Consider the following 18,793-nt stretch of genomic DNA (forward strand, 5'->3'; position numbering starts at 1 on the left):
ACAAACAGGTAAAAAAGTCCCTCTAAGCATATAAAAAGTATCGTAAGCCCGTATATACCTGTCCCAAGAATAAAAAAAACTTCTCCAGACATACTGGCACCTCCTGACAATTTACTGCAATACTACTCCCTTGTATATGTAATTATAGCATATTTGGTGCTGTAAATGAATAGAAATTTTCTCACTGCAACTTTCATTTAAGATAGTGTAAGAGTGAGTAATTTACCAAATTCCTTTTTCCTTGTGTAAGGGAATTTAGTCAGAGCCATGAGTAAAGGCTGACATCCTATCCCTAATACCAACCTATCCTATAATAAATATATATACTTAAGCTAGATAGATTCCTTTTGAGGACTTAACTTGCAGACCCAGAGACAGGGTTAGGCCAGACAATGACCTGTGAGTCAAGGTCCCGTCTTTAAAAGCAAGGAGTACGGTCCAGGAGTAACTGAATACTGTAAACCGTATTTTCCACAGGTCCCCTACTATATAAGAGAGAAATTTGATGATTAAGGAAATTAGGACATCTAGAGGTTAGTTCGAAATACTTCCTTTCTCAATTAGTTATTGGGGAAGGGTAAGAAGGAAGCTAGAGTGTATATAGGACGGAGTGGCGTCCTGAGTTAAAGTTATTACCCTACCTATTAATTAGAGTACATCTTGTAAATAAACTATTAGGCGGCTGAAAATACGGTTTAACCCTCAAAAAATTCCTACAAAAGGTTTCTCAACGATTTTCTGTAGTATCAAATGTGCTGAATAACATATTGAAAGTTTGCCAAAATTTGACCACCGGAAAGACCCAATTTTCAAGATGGCGTTCAAAATGGTTGTTAACTCTTTTACAATCTTAGACTTTCATTCAAGTAGCTACTGGGTCATCACTATTTATCCTAGGATTATGTTTCGTGCATCATTCTCTTCGGAATAAAACAAGCTTTCAGGTGGTGCCATCCAAATGTGTGCATGACCTACGTGGAAAGGGAAATTGAGAATAATTTGAGAAATTTCCCTCTTAAAAATCCCTTTTCTAAAGTTTTGCGCCCTCTGAAGCGGCCCCGCGTAAGAATACATGACCCAAACCTTCCTAGAGAAGTACTATGAGATATAGACTATGTACGTGCCAAATTACATTGTGAAATCTTTAGTAGTTACGACAGAATAAAAAATTTACCAATATCCTACTCTTCGAATGTATCTAACCAAATATATAAGTAGACAATAAATAGGACAGAACATAAAAGATTCTAACACAGTACTATTAATCCAGATATTATCATTCGTAACTCATTATTTTTAGAATGAAACAAGCTTTCCTATGGTATCATTCCCATGCGTCCATGATACATGTGAAAAGGGAAATTGTGGATAATTCGAAAAAAATTCCCTTTTCAGAAGTTTTGCGTCTTCTGTAGCGGCCCCAGTTAAAAGTACACTACCTTAATGTTTCTAGAAAATTACTATGATGAATAGACTATATGTGTGAGAAATTAAATTCTGAAGTCTTCAATAGTTACGAGAAAACAAAGCATTTACCAATATCCTACTCTGTGAATATACCTAACCGAACCTATAAGTAGTCAATAAATAGCACATCCTACAGTTTTCATCGTACAAAAGTTATTCTAGTGTCTACACATAATTTTATGGACTTAACACACATCTGCTACACCGAAATTTTAAACAGTACTTTCTTTATTCTTATTTTAGCAAAAATTAACAGAATTTTTCTTTAACATATTTACAAACAATCATTGTAAGATTTTTTCTTCCCATACTATTTCATTCAAAATATTTTGTTTCCTCAGTTTTCATTCTAATGTATTTGAAGTGTATTTTTATAGTCTTAAAATAGATTTGTTACATCTAAATGGTAAAGAATAGTTTCTTTGTCCTTAGTTTACACAAAATTAATATACGTTTTATTAAACATTAACGTATTTACGAATAGTTCTTGTTACATTCTTCATCCCAAACAGATTCATTGAAATTATTTTCACAGTTTTCTGTTTGGCAAGGTCTGCAAACAGATGTGCATGGTAGTCCATACCTCTTGCAACTGCACCGTTTTGTTAGGCAGGCAGTTGAACAATTACAGTGAAGCATATGAAGAAGACTTTCTGGTGTATCTGTCATAACAGGTATATACTGATTGTGTCATAGTTTCCACCACCAACTGCATTCATATCACTGTCATTTCTGATCTAAACCTTGATTTGGTAATAAACTTTAAAGCTGTAGTATTTTGTAAGAGGACTCAGTAGGAGGAAGGTACTCTGGAGTGATGAGTGATATGGAAGAAACAGTTTTTCTTTTACTGAAGAGTTGGTAGCGCAAAGAGGTCAGTACTTCTGCGTATAAACAAGATAGCCATTACCTTTACCCCTAACGATGCTACAACAGATTTTGTTTGATGTGGCAGCAGGAACACATTTCCACAGTTCTGATTTTTTTTTCACTGCTTATGAATCTTTGGAATACTGGCTTCTTGCCTACACCAAATATGTGCGAAGTTGAATCACATCCTGTTTAAGCATAATGAACAACAGTTGCGAATAGGCATTACCACCCAGAACACGTTTCATTTCATTGATGTCATATATCTTATGAAGTGTAGACTTATCCGAACGAAAATATAGGCCTTTATTATCAAACTGAGCACAATAAAGAAGGAGGATGAGTAAATCTATATCCTCCCCAATCAATGTTGTTGAATGTTGCTCTGATGACTTGACAGATGCTTTGACGATGTCTACGTCTGCATCTCCTGATGCATTGATAACACTGCAGCCACTTTTCTGCAGTTCTTCTGCCACCATGTGAAAAGTTCCTGTTTGTTGCTAGTTGTAGCAGGAAAATCATCTTTCCCCCCCTAGAAACTCTGTTGCTTCATTGAAGCTGATAGTGAAATGGGTGATTTGGCCTCCTCGATGATGTGTATTATCCTTGATGGAAGGACCAGCTTCGTAAAAGTCAAAAATAACATTTGCCTTACCATCATGTTTTATGGTAAATTCTACGTATGAACGTGCAATACCACCATAACTCTTGCTCTTTATCCAAGGCAGCCGATGAAAAAGTGAACTACCATCGAACACATAATGTTCAATTGCTGAAACCGAATCGATAATAGCTTGTTTAGTAATATACACCTCAATCGTATGAGCCAGTTGAGCTTTGTCACTTTTACAAAATTTATTTGGCGTCAAACATGGCTACTGCAAATGGACTGAGCTCATAGCTCAATACACGTTCTAAAGAAAGTTCTCAAGTTTTTGACAACCAAAAATCGTTGATAGAGAAGAGCAGGATCAATGGTTCTGTTTTTGTCAATTTTAATGCTGGACTCGTTGGCAAGGGTTTTTGTTTGGTCTTTTGTTTTAAATGATACATTAAAATTGGTTTTCCAATTATATTTTGTACAATATTTTTCCTGATCATCTGTGAATTATGCACATTGACATCCTCTTTGGCAATTACACCCGTAACAATATTTCTCAAAGAGTCTGGTGAGAATGGCATAAAGGTTACAAGTTTTTCTTTAATCTTCTCCAAGTCTCAGTGATCTCTTTTCTTCCTTGACAATGTTGTTTCTCGATGCTGATGACTGGTTGTATATGTAAGACCATTGAATCCCTGCATGGCATCGTGATATTGAGATGAGATAGGTGTTGACATTGTCCACAAAGCACGCATTTCTTCAGTCATGCCACTTCCGTAGATCAACCTGCCACTGCTCTTTAAGGATCTCATTAATGTCTGCTCGATTACTAGATCTGGACTAACGCCTGCCCAGAACTGGTTACTGCTGCGAATCACATGGAATCCCTTGGGAAATGCGGTATATACATCAGGATGCGGCTCTGCAGTTGACTCATTTCTTGCACATAGATATATGCAGATTTTAGGTAGTTATAGTGTCCAGCAGCAGCAAATATTGGCAGACAGTCTAACACCGCTTGCAGGCGCATCATCCAGGACCCTGTGCGATCTGCTTTGACGAGTGATCGGGCAAACTGCAACATTTTCTGATAGTTTGCCCAAAGTAAACCTGTTTCTGACCTGTAGCCAAATTCTGTCTTTCTTGTGACCATAATTTTCTTTATTTCGATCAGCGTATCCGACTTTATGTCACTTTCGATTGTAATCTGTTTCAATATCATTGATGAATATTGCGTTTCTGCTTCATTTACTAGTGACAAATTGTGCGCTGTTTTTTCTAGATCTGAGACAATTAGAAAGTTGAGACATCTGTCTAACAAGAGATGTCCACGTAATGCCCTCTGTACTGGTTTCCCGGTTATCATACTTTATATTTTACCTACAAAATACCATTTAACAATCTTTACAGGAAATCAGGTATGAAAGAAAGGGTTCATCGTCATTATTTTCTAGATAAGATCGAACTTTGAAGAACGCTTGCTCTTAATCTTTGTTTTTGGGTCGGCCAGATCTACTGCGTTTCGCCTCTTAGTATTTATGGAACTGTAGCAGTATGCAAAGCTCAGAACGAAAATTGCTGCTACAAGAGTGATGGTAAACACAGCCAGCGGCGTGCAGGTAATGTCCATAATATTCTATTCTTCCTTTCACGATACTCACCCGTTCATCTGAACGACTATTACAACACTCAATAATACTGTTCACAATTACTTCTGTTTTCACCTAACTAATACCAGCACTTCCTGGTGTGACTGTAATACCGCAGAAGAGACAATTTATTTGGCTTTTTAGAAGGACCTTAAGAGATCCTAGCACTTCTCTTTGGTTGTTTAAGTCTTTTTTGTTGTTTACTTTTAATGTCTTTTGTGTTGCTGTAGCAGTGTAATCTTATCCAGGGGCGCTTCAAAGGGCGTAAAACTTTAGAAAAGGGAATTTTAGGGGAAATTTTTCCGAATTATCCACAATTTCCCTTTCCACGTGCATCATGGACGCATGGGAATTATACCAATAGGAAACCTTGCTTAATTCTAAAAACAACAAGTCACGAATGATAATACCCAGATTAATAGTACTGTGTTACAAACTTTTATGTTCTGTCCTATTTATTGTCTACTTATATATTTGGTTAGATATATTCACAGAGTAGGATATTGGTAAATATTTTATTCTGTCGTAACTACTAAAGATTTCACAATGTAATTTGGCACGTACATAGTCTATATCTCATAGTACTTCTCTAGGAAGGTTTGGGCCATGTATTCTTATTTGGAGCCGCTTCAGAGGGCGCAAAACTTTAGAAAAGGGATTTTTAAGAGGGAAATTTCTCAAATTATTCTCAATTTCCCTTTCCACGTAGGCCATGCACACATTTGGATGGCACCACTTGAAAGCTTGTTTTATTCTGAAGAGAATGATGCACGAACCATAATCCTAGGATAAATAGTGATGATACAGTAGCTACTTGAATGAAAGCCTAAAATTGTAAAAGAGTTAACAACCATTTTGGACGCCATCTTGAAAATTGGGCCTTTCCCGTGGTCAAATTTTGGTAAACTTTTAATATGTTATTCAGCACATTTGATACTACAAAAAACCGTTTAAAAACCATTGTAGGAAGTTTTTGAGGGTTAGGTAGGTTTTTTTCATACCTGCAGCCGCCTATATTAATCTCCTATTTAATTTCTCGATCTTTCATTTAATATTCTTTGAAATGAGCCAAATACCTTAGACGTAACGAGCAAGTACTTATGAAAGGACTTAGATAGGAAGATATAAATATTTATAGAGCTGTTAGTTGTTATTACTAATTATACGGAATTAATATTCATATTTGGAAGAAAAATAAGATAAAGAGCGAAGGAGACAAGATTATTAAGATTTTAAGAAGAGTTATTTTGTTTCTTCCATATCATAAACACATATTTTCACACTGCTGAAGGACTCATCACAAAAAACTTGTCCCTCATCTTTTGAGAGAGGTACGGGAAAACACACAATGACAGCAGCGCCAGCACGGACACACTTAAAATAGAAATGCTCTAATAGAAATTTCTCTCTGAACAAGAATAAATGGTTTATTAATAAATCATTTGAAAGTGGTATTGTTACTATGTACTTTTGAGAGGCCATATAGAGATATTATTAGTTAGTTGTAGGCTTACATTTATGAATTTTAAATTAACATATAGATTATATGTGTTTGATTTATTAACTTCCATGCTATTTTCAAATGCACGTTTTATATATGTTTGTGTTTGTGTGTGTGTGTGTAAAAGTTCACTGGGAACTTGGGGTCTCCCAAGATCGTCCCCAAATGGGCCGGCTCTGCCTTCAGTCGTGTTACCTATTTATATTTACATTCCGTAACGATTAGTGTCAACACATTGCAAAATTTGCGATCTAGTGGGGACTACAATCAACATAGTAGTTATAATGATTTTTTTTTTTTTTTTTTTTACTTTTTGTGTTGCTTTGCAGTACGGAGTATTTTTCTATGCCTGGTAGTGAATAACCACTCATTCTTAAAGAGAATTGTAGTGAATGTTGCCTGTACAGTAATTTCACTTAATTGTCCTGCTAACACTGTTAATATGAAACAGAAATATTCTGTCAAAGAAGAAGAAGACGAAGAAGAAAGTAATGATGGAGGGTGAAAAATTGAGAGGTTGTGAGATGACAGAGATTTGTATATTTTCTACATGACGGTTTTTCCTATGAATCAATTATATATTATAAAAAGGTAAGACTATTTTTATTTCAATATGTAACTACTTCTTACATATGTGTGGTCAGTTATACGCTAGTTGTTGGCAGGAAACAAGAAAGCTTATTTCCAAACAAAGTAAATACTTTTTATTTCTTTTTGCGTGTCTCAAAATATTTATATATTTAGGGTCAATCAGAAGCTCTGTATTACTTAAGTAGTGCTGTATAAATATTTACATCTTGCTGAAACTCTGAGGATTTGAAAAAAGTAATTTTCTGTCCATATTGTTTTGTGAACTTACCGATTACAAGTCGCCGGTTGTTGCACTTTTCGAAGGTTTTGGCAGAAGTGCAGAGTAAACAAAAGCAGTGGCGTCTCTAGAGTTCTGCAACATAGAAGTCACATCGGCAATGGCGATAAGACTGGCTTTTTATCCCCTCCCCTGCGTCACGAATTCATCCCCTAGCTTTGGGGCTTCCATCGAAAGCATTCTTTAAATTTGATAAAAATTTCCATTGGATAATCGTATATACAATATATATGTCTTACGTACAGAATTATTTAACTTTTTATACTTTATTTAGCACAAGGAATTAGAGGTTATTCAAGAACTGGAAAACAATTGATATTGTCAACACCACTTATCCTAGTTTTTCTATAGAATTTTCTTAATTGAATCTGTAAATGAAAAGAACTTTCCAGTTTTTGTCCCATTGTATTGCCTTTTAGGCTAAAAGAGACGGATGAATTAATGTAATTGAGCATCGTCGTAGCTAAGCGGTTAGCGTACTCGCCCTTGCTGTCGGAGATCTGGGTTTGATTCCCGGAGGAGCTCGTGTGCTTCAGATTCCACGTCTTATATAGCTTTGCTGCCGTGAAAGGGACGCTAAACTGAAGATCAAACTTCAAGTTAATGAAAGTGAATTTTAAAATAATTAGTGAAATGAGAATGTGGGAGAAAACTCACGGACACGACATTTTCCAACACAAACTCGGGCTGAGATTTAGTATCTCCCCCAATCTTGCACATATAAGATTTACAGTGTGTTACTTACTTTACAAAATATAGCTGAGCTAGGAACAGCTAGCGAGGAGAGTTAGAAGCCCCCAGGGCGCTTGTACTTCTACCTTGTAATTTAGACAAAAACAAGGTACTCGATTCTGGAACCATGAAACGAGTTGAGGGAGATACCAAATGCCATCCCAAACTCGTGTGGACAAGGGTCAAACCAGAGACCTCTCGCACCAGAGATAAGGGCTGTACTGCTGAGCGATTGTCCCTCGAAATCGATTCTATAAAAATCATTCAGTTACATACTCATTAACACAGGCACTTAGTGTGATTGGAACGGATACAAAAACTAAGTAATAATGAAAGTTTAACTCGTTTCATTTATTGTATACTAGCTGAATATGCCCACTTTTCGAATGGGTGATGTATTTGGAAGTCAATCCCTGTAGAAGTATCACCATTCATTTCAGCGACCGCGAAAACTATGGATTTGATACTAATATCGGTCATTTCGGGCTATTTTCACATGCCTCGGTATTCCCTCCCAACCACTGACCCCGGCCCGCATGCAATGGTAGCTGAATTTGTAAGTCGTCTCTAATGGAAGTGTCACCATTGATCTCAGCGACCGCGAGAACTATGGATTTGACACTAATATCGGTCATTTTGGATTACTTTTACATGTCTCGGTATTCCTTCCCCCCGGTGACCCCGACCCGCAGCCGAATAGGATGAATTTGGAAGTTAATACGATGGGAGTTTCACCATTGATCTCAGCGACCGCGAGAACTATGAATTCGACACTAATATCGGTCATTTTGTACTATTTTTATATGTCCCGCTAAACACCCCGGTTCGAATTTTGACAAAAACGTTTCACTCTGGTCTGGGGCCTGGACCAAGGTATCCGTTACCAAAATTTCGTAACTCTCGGTCAACTTGTCTGGTCCCCAGATCGGTCCTCGTAAACGCTCCCCCTGGACCCAACTGGTCAGAACTCTGAAAAATGCGCTTCGTATTGATCTGGGGCCTGGACCAAGGCACACCTGACCAAAATTTGGTAACTCTCAGTCCACTCGTCTGGTCCCCAGGCCGCACACAGACAGACAGACAAACACACAAACAAACTCTTTATTTTAGTTGTATTAGATTTATATCTTTTTTTATTATATCATGCTTTCCAATGCTCCTATTTTTCCTATATATTTGTATCTCTTCCTATAAACTCTTACATTTTCTATATTTTAACGAAACCTCCTATTTTTTTGTGGCATTGCTACTCCCATTTGTGAAACTAACAAGGAAATAAAGTGTGGGTGGTTGGAGGGCTTTTTGTCTCTACAGTAGGGTGGTTGAATGGAGAGCACAAGATAAAACATGTCATGAAAATAATCGTTACAGAAGGATTAAACAATTTCTGAGAAACAAATTGTTTGAAGCCAAACTGCATTTCATCATTTGTACATGAGTTATTTTTGATAAATTTCTTTGTTTCTTTCAATGCAAAGACCCGCTAATTCAGTTATTCTACTCACAAGGGACGAATGCGAACCCTGACAGCTAGATTTATATGAAAATTGGTACCATCACTAATTGTGGATCGCTAATCATCGTGGTGATAGATGCTTGGAGAGGAAATGCCTTATTTACCCGTTACATATAATACATATACCAAGCCGTGAGCGTGTGAGGCTGTGCCTAGTTATACCCCCAAAAACGCCAGAAAAAGGCAGAAAATGAAAAATAGATGCAAGTAAACTGGTACCTACGGGAGCGGAACGTGTGATGAAGAACATGGCAGTAATGTCACACAAACAGTGTTGCCATCCTGATTTACAGTGAGTTTCGAAATCTCTCATAAACAACAATCACTGGTGCAAACTCCATATTAGAACCAGTTGAAAATGCTCCAAGAGCATTGCCAGAATGAACTTAAAAAGAATGGAGAGATGAAGCGGGAAGAATAACTGTCATTGTTCCTAGATGTAAATCTTTTTATCCGCACCTTCTTCTGTTTCTCGCAAAAATTCGCAAAATATCATCTCTCTATGACTTATCATTCCCGAGATATGGCTCCTGAACAGCCATTTCTTGGTCAATATCTCGGGAACGGTAAGAGTGAAAAATTTAATCACTTTCTCAGATAGTTTCTGATGCTCTATCGAATGCAGGGTTCAAATTGAAACAATCGCAAATAACAGACAGACAGACAGACATAGAGAATTCAGTAACGAACTGTTTAAGTTCGTTAATTATTTTCTTTGGTTGTACCTCATTCCTATGCATGAATAAATGTCCATAATTCATCTTCTGTAATGCATTTGTATATTGTCTTGCAAAGTTTCAAATATTATATGCTCAGTGGTAGAGCGTTCACCTCTGGCGCTTGGGGTCCCGGGTTCGAACCCAGCCCCCGCCAAGTGAACTTTGTGGTGGACAAACACCGTGTGCGCGGGTTTTCTCGGGGTTCTCCCGTTTCCTCCCACTTTCTTCATTCCACCATTTCATTCATTACTCATTATCACCGTCTCCTTTAGCCTAACCGGCATAACCGTGGGACGTAAAACTCAAAGATTTCATTTCATTTTCAAATATTATATGGATAAAGCGTTGTCACTATTAATCTTCATTTCTCTTTTCTTAATCAGACGGCACTTTCCTCGAAGATTATTTTTTTTTCCTTCGTAATACTTCATATCTTCGTAGGTGTGTCCATCAGAATTTTTGTCTCCCTTTTAGCCTCTGAAATGTTCATATTTTCATCGAGTCCGGCAAATGGTTGTTCAGTTCCAGATGAAAGACATTACGGTGATATCCAAGAATTTTTATTTCAACACTTTTTTGTAATCCTATAAGCGTTCTTACCACTTTGGTCTTCAGCTGCGGTTTACACCTTATTATTCATTTTCTGCGTTAAACCTGTTTATATCATTGCAGTCTTCAGTCATGTGTCTTCTGTTTGACATGATGTAGTCAATTTCACTAGTCCTTCCACTTGGATATCTCTATGTATATTTTCTGTTCATTTTTCTCTTTTTTTTTTTTCATCTTTTTTAAAGAAATAATTCATAATGTACGTCTGTTCGTCTTCTGCTACTACTAAGAAGCGAATTCTAAGAAGCTTCTACGTTCTTCTTGTTTGCCATATTCGAAATTTGCTATTGATTCTGAATTTGTCTCTTTTTGTTCTATTCGGGCGTTGAGAATTTCCTTGATAACCTTTACGTAGTTATTTCCTCTGTTCAAGTGTTCGTAGAATTCTTACACTTCCTTTTCTAAATGGATTGTTGCAGGATCATACATTTGATTCACTTGTAGTGTATATCTCTGAGAGCGTTTGACAATAAGCCTTGCTACTCGCGTAGAGGTACTATCTATCTTCAGGACATCGTTTTTCAGTTTTTCGTTGATAAGAAATCCAAGGCCGCCGGCCTTGCCATATTCTGATTCGCTATAATAGAATAGGTGTCCGGTCTTCAATTGGATTAGGTCTTTTCCTTTTCTTCTTCTTTTAATCCGACGATGCCCCAGTTGATCTTGTATTACATGTAGCCATGACTAGTTTAAAAATGGAACCTAGTTCCTAATCCGGGGATTTTTACCACCCTCTGTTTGCATTTGATTCTGAACATTTTGTTACCCAGATATAATTCGGCTTCTGGATAATGAGGGCGTTAGCATACCGTGTCTTGTCATGATTGATATATATAAAACTGGAGGTGTTCGGACAAAGTTGCCATGTAGGCTTAGGCATTTTAGTAATAGTCCCCCCTGTCCGCCCTCATGTCAGTAGTGAAACCTGTAAGTTTCACCATGGAAAGAGGGTTTCCAGTCTACACTCCTGTTACAGATAGAGCATTAGATGCCTAGTCCAGTCGGTTCGATACATTCTTAGCGTATAGATCTTTCAATTTGATACCAGACATCATTTACAGACCCATTTATGAATGAAATGAGTCTCGCTGTTCCTTATAGTTTTTGTTGTATGATGAATACAGAAACAGGAAGTGGTAGTTTTTAGAACTTCCGGTCACAAATTCGGAGATGGAATCTATTCTCACGGTACTGAACCCATATAAAACAATGTTTCTTGCTGTCTATTACAGTTTTTTTTTTTTTTTGATTGTTTAACTCTTTCGTGGTTATATGATTAGTACACGCGTCTTTGAAACAAGAGACCAGGGTTCGATTCCCGGTCCAGTTGGCTCTAGGTGACTCCTTTCTATGTAAGAGATAGGTATAGACAGACAAACATACACGTTATTTTATGTATTATGAAGATAACCAAGGAATTTCTGTCTCTTTTTCACCCACCACCTTCGAACATCGATATGTCACCTAAGACGTACCTGGAAGATCAAAAATAGTCCTCATCAACATCGACGACCCTCAGCCAACCCTCTGGAAGGCCATGGATTCCATCGCAGTAGTCAGCTCGCGCCAAGTGAGCTTTGTGGTGGACAAACACCTTGTGCGTGGGTTTTCTAGGGGTTCTCCCGTATCCTTCCACTTTCTTCATTTCAATCATTTCTCATCATCACCGTCTCCTTTAGCCTAGCTGGCATAATCATGTGACGTAAAACTGAAATATTTCATTTCATTTTTTTCCATCGCGGTAGAACTTGGTGGGCCGTGAAGCGAAGAAGGTATCAAGTGCATTTTGCACCTCTACTAGGGATTTGAACTGGCGTCCTCTAAAGTAATTGTCCAAAGAAGGGAACAGGTGATAATCGTACGGTGCAATATCCGGGGAGTATGGTGGATGCAATAGTGTTCTCCATCAAAGGCGTAGAATGGTGTCCCAGGTCATCCTAGCCATTTGGGGCTTAGCGTTATCCTGTAACAGGAAGACCCCCTTTGCGATTCAGAAGTACTGGCTCCAGAGTTTTGAGTTTTTCTTGAACACGGCTTAACTGCTGACAGCACACAGTTGCATTGATGCTTTGACCACCTGGTAGCAGTTCAAGATACACGATGGCGCGAGCAGTCCACAGGAGGACCTTATTCTGGGGCAGTGCTGGTTTCGGCTGTTTTGAAACCGGATCATAGGATGCTAACCAATGATGACGGCACAGTGGAGCATGCAGGACCCACTTCTTTTCACATGCCAATACCCTATCCAGAAATGGCTTCTTCCTCAGACGAGACAGCAAAGAAACATAGTTGTTTGTGCGCGTTGCCTTCTGGCCCGGAGTCAAATCATGTGGAACCCATCGACCCAAGTTGTAGTGCTTCCCAAGTTGATGGAGGTGCTGCCAAATGGTTTCTTCACTCACGCTGAATTGTAGTCCCAGTTCCTCACATGCCTGGCCACTGTTCGCCTTAATTGCTGCCTGAAGATCTTAATTTTATACATGTGTTGATCTTGCAGCACGTGGTGCGTCTTCGAATGTTTCGTCACCGTCCTTAAACTTGTTAAACAACCGCTGCACTGTCCGCGTACTCACGACACTCTCACAAAAGGCCTGACATATCTTCTGCCTCGCTGCTGCGGCGTTTGACCCCAGTTTGAACTTGTACAGCATACACGTTCTTATGACATTCTATGGAGCTGCCATGTACACTGTGTCCTTACGTAAGTTCATGGTGTAACTGAACTGCCAGAACCAGGTATTATGTTGGATATACCCACACGAACAACAGACCCTCGCCTTATCTCCATTCACATTCAAGTCACGATGTTAGGGCCAATTAAACACAAACCTCCTCAAAAGGCGACAGAACTTTCTTGGTTGCCTTTATAATATACAGTATGTAAAATGCAACAGATTGAAATATTGTTCTGTTTTTATTGACAGATACCATAAAAGGCAAAATGGCTCAAGCAAACTCTAGCGGCACTTCGTCCCGACGCCACACTCGCAGTGACCATGATACTGCGTCTCTCACCTCCAGTAGGTATGACACGGAATGGGAAGCCAAAGAGGTAAGCTAAAAGGGTGTCATTCATTAATAATAAATGCTAGGTGTAAAACATTCTAATGAAAATATTTTTATTGTATGATCGAATTATAAACCAGTTTTAGAACCTAAATGAACCGTCTTTTGAACATAGTTTAAAGTGTACAGGATGTAAACTTTGTCGTGTATCTTGGGGAGAAGTTGTTTGGACAAAAGTGATTAGATTTTTGTTAAAAGCTAGCAATATTTTGGAGAGAAGTGCAGCAGGAAAGGATTCTTAAGTTGAGGGGGAACGATTTTTTTTTCCGGTCTTCGTTTTTCTTCCTTTCAAAAATAAAGGAATCCTAAAAACTGTATATCGTACTCCTGGACTCAAAAAGTCTAGGTTTCCACGACGACTGAAAATACAAGTTTGACTCGTAGCTTTCGTTGACGTTAGTATTCCCAAATTTTACCTATCAGTAGTTCTGACGTTTGAAAATGTAATTTCTAGTGTAACGTCACACGTTTATGCACTGAGGTGAATGGGGTGAACGTTGGCTCAGTGGTAGCGCGTTTAGGGGTCCCTTGTGCGTGGAGTCCCTAATTCGATCCCCCGCAAAGTAGCTTTGTGGTAAACAACATCGTGTCCGTGAGTTCCCTCGGGATACTTCCGTTTCCTCCCACTTTATCACTCTACAAATTGTTCCATCATTCACTTGCCTTATTCATCGTCTCCACTAGCCTAACGGGCGTAATTTTGGGACGTTAAACTGAGAGTTTTCATTTCGTTTTAATTTGGACTGAGCCGAAGGGAGACGGTGATGCTAATGAACCAAATGATGGAGTGAAGAAAGTGGGAGGAAACAACAGAACCCACACACACGACGTTTCTCCAGCAGAAAGCCCACTTGTTGCAAGCTCAGACCGAACCATTGACCACCACACCAGAGGTAAGCACTGTACTACTGAGCTACTGCAGGCCCTTAGGTCTGACTTTTGTGTGTTTGGATGGAGTAAAGGCTAATAATAAATCTGTTATGAAGTTCCCCATGAACTTTCACATTAATGTTCCATCATTAGAAGACTTTTGTCCACCCAAAAAAGTGGACAATCGGTATTTCAGTGTTCAAACTACAAGACTTGTATATACATTGACATAAAACACACTGGTGCTTTGTAAAAGTTCACTTATATTGCCTTTGGTTGTTGTTATCTTCGACGGATAGCCTGTGAACTGAGATAAGCTTCTATTTTTTTCTTTTCTTTACTTTTTTTAAAAAAAGTTTAGCGACCCTTCGCAGCAGCGAGGCTATATGAAATGCGGACCTACAGTTACAGCTGAAATCGAAACCACCGTAATACATTTAATTTCAGTGCCCTCCCACCACCGCAGAGATGACGTACACTAAAGACGAAGGAGCATGGGCTCTAGAACAGTGCGCAAAACTTTGTGTTTGTTATACCAGTAACAGTAATTTAAGGCCCAAACACATAAACTTATGTATAAAACACGAACCAACTTCCGGTAGATGGCTACTACAAAACACGAATGTCATGTAACGAACTCAGTTCAGGAGTGCAGCACTGGTCCCGAGTTTATAGCAGGGGGGGGGTCGTAGGGTGCAGGCGTATCACCGACGGTGGGTATACGTATAAACGAGATCGTTTGGAATGACTCACTGTAAGTCGCAGTACCGCCACTTGAGGCGTCGATGGATTCGGGGGAGATACTAAATGTCATGCAATTTTTTTTCGAGCTCTTCGTACGCAATCTATACAACTCGTTCAAGATCTTGAGTATCTTTGGGGTAGACGTAGACATTAATACCCGTATGAAAATGTTCTTGTGTTATTTGCCATCGTAGTTGGGAACTCAAATTTTTACCAACAAATAATTGCTATTTAGAAGAATTAAGAGAAAGTATATGGAACAATCATGCAAGGAAGCAGTTCGAGTACCGAACGTCCTCCGTCTGATAAATATGTGTATCTGTATTATAACATTGCCGGCGCGGTAACTCAGTGGTAGAGCGCTCAGCTGTAGTGCGTGAGGTCCCTAGTTCGATCCCAGGTCAAGTAGGTTTGTGGTGGACAACGTCGTGTCCGTGCGTTTTCTCGAAGTACTCACGTTTCCTTCCACTGTCTCATTCCACCAATTCTTCGATCATCATTCACTTGCCTTAATCACTTAGCGCTTAAACGTGTGACATTAAACTGAATGATTTCATTTCTATTTTAACATTTTTAAGGAAATATCTTAAGTTCCTCTTCATGTTAAGCATTAACCCTTCTCTGCTGCAATTAGTCCAAAGGCATATAACACAACTGTATCCACAGACTCCACTCTGGACGAAACAATTTGATTTTAAGGAATGTGTTATTATGTCATTTAATTTAGGAATATTAATAGATAAAGTAAATGGACGTTAATGATTTTATGTCTACAGAGTTGTTTAGTGGGAATGCCAGTAACGTCATCGCAGCTCAGCTTTTGGTGAACCTATTAGACATAAGTTCCCATGCTCCAGGCTACTGGTTTTCCTATAACATCTGCCTCTATTGGCCTTCCATACACACACACATTATTAATTGACTCTCCCCCTAATGACCACCTTCATGAGATGGCAACTTTGTACCTGCAAAGTATGGAAACTATGTAGCAGGTCTTCGTATTCTGACGTATCTAATACATCCAACGAAGAATATGCAGGTTTCGGTTGGGTTTATTCTTGAACAAGCTGAAATGCTCGTTCATTGCACGGGAAGAACAGGTTTATGGGAAATATTTAAATGCCCTTCTCCCTTAGGATACTTAATTGAATGAAAGTGTAATGATACAATTCAATGCTGAATAGTACCATTTTCTCTTCACGAAACTTTCTTAGCAGTGTTTACAGTGAAAGAAAACCAATGTTTAAATCTTTTCCATCTAATTTAATTATTTTACACTATTATTCAACAAAAATATTGAAAATAAATGTGTCAGTACTGTTTTTTCACATTTAAAATCGTCAAACATTTCGAATATATAAAGAAAAGGGTACAATTTTTGATAAAACGTCATTCACAGGATACGCGACATTTTTTCTGCACATATTTTGCCTCTACACTTTCATGGTGCACAAAATTATAAGTGGTTAAGTTGAATTTATAGTTTATTGATGCAAAAAACACGGGTTTATTTGTGTAGGATTGAATGTGCAACGCATCTTCTATTTATTGCATTGAGAGCAACAAGTTGCGTACAAGCAAATAAACAAAATAATTTAACAATGTTAACGAGTTGGATTGTAAGGGAGCACGATGTGTTACCGGTAGAGCGCTTACGTCTAATGCATGGGGTCCATTGTTCGATCCTCAGCCAAGTAAGTTTGCGGTGGACAACATCGTGTCGGTGGATTTTCTCGGGGTTTTCCCGTTTCCTCTCACATTCTCATCCTACCAATTATCCCGTTATCATTCATATTCCTTAATTATCCGTCTTTCTTAGCCTAAAGAGCATAACCATGGGACGTTAAACTGTGAATGATTTTCCAGTTGGATTGTAGAAATAAAAATAAAAGCAAGTACCATGACTTGAATTCGAAGACGGACCTACGAATTACAAATGCGGCGGTTAAACCACTATGCTACGGAGGAACTTACTGGGCCATTGTGAGTTCAGAAACAAGGTAGCGCTAATTTCAGTTTTATACTTTTGGTAGAACTTCTACCTCAATTTTTTCATAATCGTTTGAGAACGAGGATTTACCACTTCATAAGTTAACTTAAAAATTTCAATACAATAAATATCGTATCGCTTTAATATATTTAAGAATAAACCGAAATAAGACCGGCATATCCTTCGCTACAGGCATTAGTTATGTCAGGATACCAAGACCTGCTACACCGTTGTTAAACTTGGAGGTACAATGTTGCCATCTCATCAAGTTGTTCGTTAATTTGGTAAGGCAATTAATTTGATGAGTGTGCAAGATACTTGATAAAATCTCATGAAAGGGCATGGTCGAAGTACTGGACTTCTGCGAGTAATTGAACTCTAGTTACATTCATTTTACAGCTATTCCCGGAAGTTTCAGCCTCTACTGTTATGCTGGTGTCAGATTTAGTGCTGCCGAAAAAAGTAAAAGAAAAATTGACAAATGTTCTAAATAAATCGTCTGACTTGATTTTCTAGTTGCTAATTACCTGCAGCAGCGTGTGTTTTTCAAAATAAGATATCAACTAGTCGGCACCATTCCTTAGCCTGACTCATGTATGTTGAAATTTGTTACAATTTTCTTAATGTTGGTACTTTTACACGTGTCAATTTTTATATAGTAGAGTATATTTTCACACATACTGAGTCACTTTTCATAGAAAAATACCTGAAAACTTTCGTTTCAGATATTTACGTAGATAATTATCGTGTAATTTTATTGCAGTCCTATTAAAAATATCACTGAATCACAGCCAATACTTTGCGATTATTGGCAATAGCAATGAACTTACTGAATTTTAGGATATAAACAAAACTTTCAATCTAACGTGGTATTTAAAGAAAATTGCATTTTAAAGTATCTGGACGCTGTGGTTTCGCTGCTAGGGTTCTCGAAGTACTTATGAAATATTGGCAAATGGATATACTTGTGAAAGTTATAGAAGGTTAGCACATTTATCTCTTGCACTTTGTTCTCGACTCAATTTCCTGCAGAATCCAGTTTTCATTAATCGCAGAAGATCTTGCAGCGGATAACTTCATTATTTCGTGTTAGTTATTGTTAACTAATTAGTTGTTAATTTGAAATTGTTTATTTTATTTTATTTTCAACATTAAAATTTAATCATGTCGTTTACTACCGGAATGTCACCATAGGAAACGTGAGGTTAAGAAACTCTTTTATTATTATTATTATTATTAGTCATTAAATGTTATGCTGTAACAGTAAGTTCTGGACTGTTTGTGCTTGGTTTGACAAGTCACTGAATAGCATATTGCTTAGTATATATATATATATATATATATATATATATATATATATATATATATATATATATATATATATATATCGGGTGTTCCAAAAATGACTCCCACAAACTACAGAGCACTATTCTACAAGTGAAAATAAAGCGAAAAATACATATAATTGTATATCTTTGGGTCCTCATTTGGAGACGCGTACCGATGTCGCAATATTGCAAATAAAGAACCATAGAGTAGATCTACCAATCCATCAAATAGTTACATCGATTCTTCCCAGATGGCAGTT

The 18,793-nt window shown here is 37.9% G+C and overlaps 1 protein-coding gene across 4 annotated transcripts in view; it reads left to right on the top strand.

Annotated features, from left to right (window-relative positions):
* The first annotated feature begins 6,527 nt into the window (after positions 1 to 6,527).
* Positions 6,528 to 18,793, top strand: part of LOC145674668 (coiled-coil domain-containing protein 102A) — a 93,810-nt gene continuing 81,544 nt past the window's right edge. For all 4 annotated transcript variants that reach the window (XR_014129012.1, XR_014129011.1, XM_081744893.1 and 1 more), the window contains exons 1-2: positions 6,528 to 6,682; positions 13,460 to 13,587. Coding sequence is in view for 2 of the 4 variants with exons in the window: in XM_081744893.1 (XP_081601019.1) it covers positions 13,477 to 13,587 (111 nt within the window). In the remaining 2 variants the exon portion in view is untranslated. The remainder of the gene's footprint in view (positions 6,683 to 13,459; positions 13,588 to 18,793) is intronic.

The sequence above is a fragment of the Thermobia domestica genome, chromosome 17 (genome assembly GCF_964235325.1).
Source record: "Thermobia domestica chromosome 17, izTheDome1.hap1.1, whole genome shotgun sequence".
NCBI lineage: Eukaryota > Metazoa > Arthropoda > Insecta > Zygentoma > Lepismatidae > Thermobia > Thermobia domestica.